Below are 10,338 nucleotides of genomic sequence, written 5' to 3'. Positions count from 1 at the left end.
ATTAAAAATGTTTAAACATCACACAACATATTCATCCAAGCATATTTTCAAGCATTTTGATGTTTTGATGCTTGTGCTCTTATGGGACCAGGAGTGGAAAAAGACATTTAAGTAGCAAAAGAAGAACTCCAAACACAGCTGTCGTTAACCGATTAATGACATGATCAGTTTTTTTAATCAGCCATCATCACTATCTACAATAACTCTTTGAAGAATTGGAATTAAAATGAGTGTTTCATTTCATTTTGGGAGCAATAAAGTATTTTTGAATTTGAATTTCAAAAATATAATATAACACAACATAACACCAGTTTTAACAAAAATGTAAGAAAAAAAATAACACATGATTTTTTTAAAATGAAAGTTACATACTGCAGCTTTAAAAATCATTTCTTGTGATGGTGCTTACCATCATAAGACATTCTCTAATTTATCATTTCATGCAACAAAAATGGTGACGCACATTGCCAATACTTAGTTATGATGCTTGGTAATGCTATTCTTTAGCATAAAGGGCAAAGCCGGTCAGGTCAGAGCTGATGGGGAAGATGGATGCTGATAAACATGGAGAACCACCTCAACCACGCAGCCAGAGCTACAAAAGAAATCCGAATGCTGCTGTTCAGAGATGTTCGCTGTCCAATCCGACTGAGCTTTAGCTTGGAAAAATAATAATAAATGAATGGGCAAAATTTCCACTTGCTGGGTTTATAAAGTTGGATGGAGACGCACTGCAAAGAACTCAAAACTGTATTTGCTTGGAGGACTGGATAAGAAGGCAAGCCGCTCTTTTCAACATTTTAAGCAGCATGTATAAAAAGAAAACTAAAAAATGAAATCCCTTTCCTTCCACTTCTCATTCATGAACCACTGAGTGTTGATCTCTTACAAAAATCCCAGGAAAATACATTCATGACTGTACATTTAAGCTTCTCCTCACTTCCTTTTGCCCATACTTCTAGATGTTTGCACATCCCTGTTTCTGTGGGCTTTTACAAGCGGTTCAGACGTTCAACGCGTATTTCCGCCATAAACCGAAAAGCATTGGCGAAGAGAATGTAAATTTTCAAAGCGTGCTTGAGAAATGAAAAGCACTGAGATCACTTAAACATGCCGGTGCTGTAACCAAGTTTTCTTTTAAAGGCTTCGTTTGGTTTCCTTACTCATGCGTCTCACGGACAACAAAGTTATTTTTATGTTTTTTAAGAGGCAATCTTATTGCTCCGTCCAATCGGACAAGAGGTTCTGCTGTTGTGTGCATATGCTTGGCCTACATGCTAATAGTGACACAGAAGAAAACACACACACACACAAAAAAAAGTCTTTATCCTTCAGCCTGGCCTTTCGGAATTTCAAAATGATGTCCCTATTATCCGACGGGGCATTATACCAAACAAGCAGAAAACACATTGATTATTGCTGCCTGTGAACAATGGAGCTAAAAAAAAAAAAAAAGCTTCCAGGAATGCAATTTATAATGTATGTAGACATAAACCCGAAGTGGAGCGTTTTCCGAAGGAACGAATGGAAAACAAACACGAGTTGTTTGAATATTAAGACGCTGCAGTTTGCCTCTCAGAGCCCTGTGGGGAGACGCAACAGCCTCCCTGCTTTTCTTCCGCTTTATGTGCCGTTTGAATAGGAAAACAAAAGAAACGCTGCTTTTGTGCATGAATAGGCACCCAGCGTCAACAACGCATAATGGGAGGAACGCATTTCATGCAGCGTTGACCTCCATCTAGTGGCGGAACCGCTTCAGCTTGAAAGGCATCAAGATTAATGATGGAGCTTCTCTAACGCCGAGGAGTGGAGACCGTAATGTAGAGAGGCAGAGAGAGAGAGAGAGAGATGAAGAATAAAACCCAAATTACAATAGAGACACATGAACACTCAAGAATGTAACAGTGCGATTCGCTGAAAGCAGTGGGAGCCAAATTGTGACACTGCAATGAGCAGCGCAACAATTAATTGAATTTAATTGAAAATGACAAATCCCATTAAAAAAACGACCACGCTTTTAATGACTCAGGAGAGAGGCTGTGACTCGTGTGAAATGACAGCTACACCCTACGACGGAGTCACAATCGCAAAACAGGCGGCGAAAGTGAAAGGTACGGCTGAAATACAGCCCAAAAAACACATAAAACAATAAGAAATATTGTACAAAGCAATACAGAGAGAGCTCCCATTTCAGGGGGGTGAGTTAGATTTAGCTCCTCTGCCACATTTACTGAACCGTGTGATTCTAATTAAAGCCGGGTGCTGTACGACGCTGTACAGCAAAATCAGCCCAAGTTCCGAGTGAGAGACGGTAAACCCAACTCGGTGTCTGTAATATTCATCTGAACATATAGTGTCAGAATTCCCAGCGCGCCTTGTTTGCTGAACTCTTGAAGCTCCCCAGAATCCCTCAGGTGGCTGCAGCAGCACAAGGCCTGGCTAACCTTTGTTCTGACAGATGCACAGGAGCTCTGCATAAACAACCCGGCGCTATTGTTGTTGGCCGACTCTGAACATTGCCAGCAGAAATCTCCCGTTTTTTTTTTTTTGTTTTTTTTTTGCCTAAACAGCAAATTATTCACAAACAAAACAGTGTCAAAATACTAAAACGCTTGCAAAAAGAAAAAAATGTTCTTTTTTTTCTTACACTGCATTAACAGCAGACATTGGTGTGAAAGTACGTGACGGTTTTGCAAGACTATCCGCATCCCTTGAGACGGATAGATGTTTTCCACGTTTTTTTCTTTCACAAATAAAAACATGTAGGTGTTCAGCCCCCTTCACTCTGTTACCTCTAAATACAAGACAGTCCTCCTGTGTGTCATTTGTTCTGTAAAGATTTGCTAAAGATCATTATTAGTCAACAAGCTGCACCGTGAAGACCAAGAAGTGCAATAAATACGTCAGGGACAAAGTTGTACAACAAGAGCCAATAGATCAGTTCAAAGCATTGTCATGTGATAGGAAGGCCCAGTTAAAGTACAGGCCGAAATTCAAATTAGAATAAGAAATTGTTGTTAATGTTTTGCCTGGTTAAATGAAGATTTTACTAATTGAGCTGCTAGATTCCTGATTACCAAGTACTAACCCAGGAAACTTGAGTATAACTATAAATCATGTTTTTGGGATGATGTTTCTAAGTAAGTTTGAAAACCATACAGCCTTAACAGCTAATCACTTCCAATATGCTCTATCAAAGCTTCCTGGTTGTAACATAGGAAACTATGCAGAGGTCCAACAGATATGGATGCTTCTGCAAGGCAATGTCCGTGCACACGCCGTCAAACAATATTTATTATTTGCATTTTTTTTTTTCCAAAGAGGAGCTAAATATTGATTTACGTTGGTCAGGATCGAGTGCAGCCTTTGCTCAGCGGCTCCTTTGACAATCTCATTAGCCTGTTCAATTTACTATTCCAACATGTTGTTTGCAGTTGGTAATGAGAACGAGGCTCTTCAAGCATGAAAAGGAGGGAGGATTCTTTTCTCTTTTTGTAGCTCGGATGTATTTTGGTCCTTCCTCCTGAAAACGAGTCCGTCTCCAGGGAACTTTCCCCATTATCTGCTACTATTTTTGTCGTGCCTGCGTTTGTTTAATTGGTCATGCTACTTATGTTTTTGGTTGTCTTTTTATTGAATGAATTCTTGCTTTCTTGTTAACGACAAGAAGATAAAATGGCCTCAACTCGTTCCCTTCGGTTTAAAAAAAAAATTCCTTTTGGGTATTTTTTTTTTTCCTCCAGCAGCTGCACAGGCTCAGAACTTCCTCATATGAAGATAAAAAATAAACTCTGCATGCGGCCATTTGTCATCAGAGTCTAAGGATTCATTAACTACCCCAGTATCATAACTGGTGTTATTTGTTCACTTAATTAGGATGCAATAACAACGAAAAGATAAATTCCCACAACAGTAGAAAAAAAAAGAAAGCCCTCGTAGTGTTTATTGGTTTATTAGTTTATTTTCATGCTTGCCTCTTTCTGTTGAAATATGATCACCGTCCTGGGTTCAATACGTGGAGCTGAATGACAAAAACACTCTAACGGCAAATATGCACATTTTTATTTAGCAAAATGTATATTTTATATGAGTGGGAAGAGAAAAAGCTCTGAAACACCGACCAGCTCTCTGCTGATAAATGATGTAGTTTATATAACCATAGTGTTGGATTGGGTAGAAAAAAAAAACAAACCATTCGCTCGATGAGGCGTCCATATACGTGCACGCTAAACAAACCAAGTAATAATATGAAACGAGATCATCCCGGGTGGAACCAAAGGCTCACACTGCAGAGCTGTGCTGTGGGGGGGGGGGGCTGACCTGGTAGCATTATGCATCCTGCAGCCACGTCCTCATTAAATAAAAATCTCACACACTCCAGGTCGTCTGCATGATGCAAAAGAAATTCTGTGTAATGGACTGGACTAACTCTCCCCACCCCGTCTCTCGCCGTCCGCCCCTTGTTTTTGCTTTTAGCTTGATAATGAAGTCGGTATGAGGTGTGTGGGGGGGGGGGGACTCTGATCAATTTGTAACCAGCTATATTCAATGCAGAGTTACAAATAATGTTATGATTTCATTTGCATAGGTTGGGCAGCCGTGACCCTTTCTCATTCAGAGGTTCCCATGGTCCATATTTTGTGAGCAAAATGAATCAAAAGCAACTCGATTTTGTTGGGCAAACTTCCAACTTAATATTTATACGCATTGGTGTTGGGTTGAGGTTCAGGTATTGACGAAGTGATTGTTAAAAGTTTAAAATTAGCCTCTTGACGCATTTAAAAAGCAGTTATGTCGTTGCTTCGGGATTATTCTCCTGCTCAACAACCCTCTGGTCCAAACTTTTTTACCTTGGATGAAAGATAATTGTTTCAAGGAAGATACGTTATGAGTCACTGACTGCAGGGAGGGAGAAATTTGAATCTTCTGAGCTGAGCAACATGCTACTTTTCACTGAAAGTAGTTTGAATATTTTGGAGTGGACCAGCCAAAGTCCTGACATGGATCAACACCAAAAATATAATACTCCAAATACCATGCAAAATATGCTTATTATCACTTAAAAAAAAAAAGCTCGCTGCTGTAAAGCCAACAAAGGTTTTTTTCCCCCACTGATTATAAAGTTGACCATTATGATCACAAGATTTCCTTTAAATAAGCTAAAAATGGTAAAATAAAATTATTAAATTAATTACCCTCTGAACTTTCTGAATCAGTTTCAGAGAGAACTGATTGCATAGATGAGTAATTTGTTGCGTACAAGAGGCAGATTTGAACCAAATGTGAACATCATCCGTGTTTTTTGGAATACATGTATGATAGCGGTGCAAATTTGTAAAAGCAGCACATGATGGACGTGTAATGTGGTGCACAATGCAAAAAGAAAAACAATTACATCGAGGGTGCATGCTCTGACAAGTGGAAGGAAATAATAATAAAAAATTACATTCAGTTTGTGAAAGTAACAATAAACGTTGCAGAATATCAGATATCAGTACATGTGCACATCTTGGGAATCCTTGTTAAGGAAAAGTACTGCTGCGTTTTGAAAGTCACCTGCTTCTCTCGAGCAGCCCTGTAGGAGACATTACAAAACAATACTCCATAAATCACATGCACAGCAGTTTGGGGTTTTATTTCGATCAGCAGGGAGAAGCCTGTTCAAAAGGAGCTTACGCTGAATTTCGCCCTCATCTCCTCGACGTCTCTTGGAACCCGGTCGCTCTCTGGAAATGAACAGCGAGAAGATTTTAACTTTGTTCGCTGAGTTTGATGGAATCATCGCGCATTGGAATCGCATTTAAGGAAACGAGTTGCCTTACTGTGCAGCCTCCAGAACTTTATAGCCAATATGGCCACGACAGCCAGGAAAATGACAGATGAGCAGACCACCACAGATGCCAACATGGGACTAAATAAAAAAAGCAGATACAGAGTCTGCTGAGGCAATCCGCTTTGATTCAAACTGAAGGCGTAGCACAAATCAGCGACACTTCACTTCTCCTACCTGTGGCTGCTCCAGGTCTCCTTAGTGATGGGTTTGGCTGGAGGCAGGTCTGGGAAGGACTGGCTCGGCACTGGTGGAACTGCAAGAGACAATGCGGCATTAGACGGATATTTCAGGTTCAAGAAAAAAAAAAGAAGAAATTGAAAAAGAAAAATTGAGGTAGCGTGCCAAGCACAAGAGAGTTTGTTGCGCAATAGAAACTCGATGTGTGGCATCAATACTCTTGACAGGTGTTATGAAAAAATCCATATGCTGCAGCAGAAGCTCCTGCTACACAACATGATGACATATCGATGCTAAGAGCAGCTTCTTTGCGTTTTAATGGCTGCAAAATGGACATTAGTAGCAATAATTACAAAAGTAATAAGAAGTTAAAGTGAATTATTTTCTCCTCGTTGTTATTTTTAAAGGTTTCTGAGCCACTTGTGGTCTTTAATGAACAGTGTGGATGGACGGGAAGAAGGGAGGAGAGAGAAAGACGGCCTGGGGCTAGAAACTGAATCTGGGACAGCTGCGCGAAGGACTAGAGGCTGTGGTGCGCCACTGAGCCATGTGGCGCCGCCTTTTCTTCATTATTGATGTTGTTTTAGCAGACATGAATGTCGTTTTAAAATCCCTGCCGACAAACATGAGTGTCAGCGAAACTGCGGCGTACTGAGGTTTCAAATTCCAGACAACGCCGAAGCAGCCCGTTGGTTCTCCATGGTTACCGACTTACAGCTTGTCCAACCTTTGTTGCCAAAGTAAGTTATTAGTTGTATTCAGTCAATCGTCTTCATTTCATTACATTAATTAGCAAAAAGCAATAATTCCAGATTAAAAACATAGCGAGAAAATGAACAAAGTTAGAACGAATGGAGCTTTCAGCTGCTTTCAAAAGTAGGAAGAAATCTGAGTTTTCCTACTTGGTTCCAAACTGGAGCTGGAATTCCAAACTGGAAATCCAGTGGGATTGCTGAGGTACTAAAAACTGCTAGCAACAACAACGAAAGTAATGGAAGTGGCGTTAAAGTGGTTGAAGCGCTATTAAGTTCACAATTATTTTATACCTACAACTTCCACTGCATTTGCACAGTAGCATATCGGACATATGGGACTGCTTGTTGAACTTTCCCAGCTGGAATTCTGACTTCAAGGGCATTTCTGACTGTTCATTTATAAAATATAACTTTCAACAAGTGAGAACAATGCATTATCTTTACCTTTATCTCTCTAATCTGACTTTTGAGACGCTTTACCTTTGCACTAGCGGGTCTAATTCAAAGCACTGCCGATTATAAAACAAAAAGGTCTCCGGAGTTGGAATTCTGACTGTGAAAAGCAAAGGTTTCCCAGTAACCCAGACTTATCCAGTATGGCTCCCGCACAAAAGAAATGTAGTTAATATTGTTGGTATGAACTATTTACTAGCACTTCTGAGGGTTTTTGTCTATGAGCGTTGACTTTATAAGTATGGCAGAGAAGCTAAGAAAGGCCTGCTAGCTTGAGCGCATCATCCGGCTTATTCTTTGCAATCCCCATTTTCTCCTTGTAAAGGTTTAGACAATAACTCTGCAGCAGATCCACTTTTGTTCTCTCATGTAAGCTGTTCTATTCTCAAGCACAATAAAACAACAGTAAGCGAGTGACTTTTAAAAACCTCAGAGGCAACATGTAAAAATCTATAGATGTATCCAACAAAGCACGCTAGCTACACGGCTTCACTTTAGCAGGTCGAGAGCTGAAAGGATTTCATTGATTGCAAGAACAGAACAGTTCAAACTTGACAAACACAAAACCTGATCCAAACATGACAGCTAAGCGTTTTTTTTTTTTCATTTTCTTCCTTTCAGCAGCAAATATTCCCTAGACAATATGAAGGCCTCGGGGTAGACTCTTATTTAGCCTTTCTTTAGTCTGGGAAAGAACACTTGTGCTGCAAACTATTGAAGACATGAATTAAGCTGCTTTTTTGTGATTTTCTTCAGTTTTGCCTCTCAAGAAAATACTATTGCTGTGTAATGCAGTGATCTGTGGAAGTTTGCACACTAAATATTTTTGAATACATCAATGAGATTTTCCACAGTAAGAATGATATATTTTTTAGTTAACGGCTCAGTTTTACCATTAAGGGTAAAAATTGGAATTAAAGTCAGAAAAATGATAATGTTGCTAGAGATTTACTATTACATTCACGTAGATTTGAGTAAACTAGATAGGCTACCAAACTAATGCTCAAGTTGAACCCATAAAGCCATTCCTTCAGTTTACCTTCTTTAATGGTTTTAGCATTTTTTTTTTTACTCTAAGGTGATTACAAAGATCACTTAAATACAGCATATAACATTTTCCCATCGTGTCACATTATTAGCACCAACTTCAATTAATTTTACTAGAATTTTAAGTGATAGATTCTATGTTGAGGAGATCCACAAACCGGAAGGAAACAGTAAGATGGCCTTCAACACTTTTTGCCAACAAAGATGTGGAAAGGAAGGTGTCCATTTACCTGAGTTGTTGATTGAAGCAACCAGTTACTGTTTAACTTATTTTGGGATTTGTCTCTGTTATCTTTCTGTTCTGTCATCTTCCACATTTACAAACGGAAGTTCTTGTTCATTCTTCTATGCAAATTAGCTTAAGCTCAGCCAGACTGGATGGAGAATGTCCGTGTGGATCAGTTTTAAAGACTTGCCACAGTTGGATTTAGCTCTGGATTTATAGGCTTGGCTTTATGTTTGTGGCCCTGCAGCCTGTAAACGGTTATTTTCCTGTGTTGGTCTGTGCTTAGTTTTGCCATTTTGCCATCAACTCTGTCTAACTTCCTCCCTTTTCCTGCTGAAGAAAAGCACACGCGCAGGTTGATGGCATGTTCAGGGAACCGAGCATTGCCGGTGTGTAGCATTTTGGATGCAGACCAGAAGAGAAGTCCAGCCTGTCGGTTTTGGTGGACAGGCTGGTTGGTTACACATTTGTGCCATACTGTATTTTCAGATGACAGACTGAGCTGTGTTCAAAGCAACAGCATGCCTCAAAATCGTTCACAACTGTCTCCCTGACCTATTTGCTACCGTTCCTTTGTGTTTGTTACGCTGCTTGTTAATTAATATCTCTAACAAAACCCTGAGGCCTTAACAGGAGAAAATAAATAACTGGATCTACACTGAAATTTTAATTACACTTTTTTAGATTAGTTTGAGCTTCAGCTGCAAGAAGAATTTTTTAAAATATTTTTTTTTCCTCTCTTTCACCACATTGCGCTGTCTTTTATGTGTGTATCATAGAATCACAACGATGCCCAGTAACATTTGTAGCCATACTTATGGAAAAATGTGGAAAAAGTTCCAGGCTTATTAATCATTTAGAGAAGCGCTGTAACGAAAGCTTCTCTAGCTCATAATTTATCACTTAGAATTACATGTTGAAATATGCATTAAACACAGTGATTTCCAAGGAAAGCAGATGTCGTAGGGTTTTTTTTTAATGCCTGCCTACCGGTGGTGGGTTGGGGTGTGACCAGCACGTGCACAGCCGTCTTCTGCTGCCCGGCAGAACACCAGTACCACGCCGTGTCTTTCATCTGCAGCTTCTTGAAGGTTACAGTGAAAGCCCCAGTTCTGTCATCTCTGATGGCCACGGAGGAGTCTTCGTAGCTCCCGTCAGAACCCGTCGACAGGCAGGATCTCCAGTCGCCACTCCGACACCATTTCTTCTCGCTTTCTCTGTTGGCAGGCATACACAGGGGAGTCACCAAAAGCCGATCTTCCTCTCACACGAGTGAAGAGATTTCTGGTCGTCAAGTGCGAATGTGAAATGTTTTCGGCGGTGCTTTAGCAAGTTGGTCTCGCGGTCTGGTATGAAATCGGACCGGTGGTATTTGGAACAAAAGAAAAAGTCAAATGCCTGTATCTCTCACTGTAGAGGCATTCGATTGTGACGGCGCTTCCCTCTGCTCCACTCATCATGCTGTTCACAGCTGACATGCCTGCAGAAATCATCAGGACAACATGTTGTTAATACAAGTATATCATAGAAAAGTCTATTTAAAGTCAAATATAGGCATTAAGACAAGATGAACGGTCAACCTGGTAATCCCTGGTTGACAACAGTCTACCAGGGATTACCAGGTTGACTGTTTACCAGGGATCCTTTCCTTTCATTCACAAAAAGAAAATGTGTGAAAAAATCACAAGAGTCCTTTAGGTAGTCATAGTATGGAGTGTCTTAGTTGATACGGTACATAAATGGGAAAAAAGCATGGTATAATATGGAGAAGAAAAACTAAATACATAAAAATAAAGCGCCCTTAGTTGCATTACATTAGTAATGAGAATAAAAATAACAATATTACT

The 10,338-nt window shown here is 39.9% G+C and overlaps 1 protein-coding gene across 1 annotated transcript; it reads right to left on the bottom strand.

The window, feature by feature from the left end:
* Nucleotides 1-3,939: 3,939 nt before the first annotated feature.
* LOC106959632 (CMRF35-like molecule 1) lies at nt 3,940-10,004 on the bottom strand. Its single transcript, XM_015052339.1, has 6 exons — nt 9,890-10,004; nt 9,482-9,708; nt 6,008-6,086; nt 5,823-5,911; nt 5,677-5,726; nt 3,940-5,575 (listed from the first exon to the last, which is right to left on the bottom strand). Exons 1-6 carry the CDS (start codon nt 9,982-9,984, stop codon nt 5,492-5,494), a joined length of 624 nt encoding a protein of 207 aa, XP_014907825.1. The 5' UTR covers nt 9,985-10,004; the 3' UTR covers nt 3,940-5,491.
* Between the last annotated feature and the right edge of the window lie 334 nt (nt 10,005-10,338).

The sequence above is a fragment of the Poecilia latipinna genome, unplaced genomic scaffold, assembly GCF_001443285.1.
Source record: "Poecilia latipinna isolate Pla-1442-1.1 unplaced genomic scaffold, P_latipinna-1.0 Scaffold1104, whole genome shotgun sequence".
Taxonomy (NCBI): Eukaryota; Metazoa; Chordata; class Actinopteri; order Cyprinodontiformes; family Poeciliidae; genus Poecilia; species Poecilia latipinna.
This window is presented reverse-complemented; position numbering and strand designations above follow the sequence as displayed.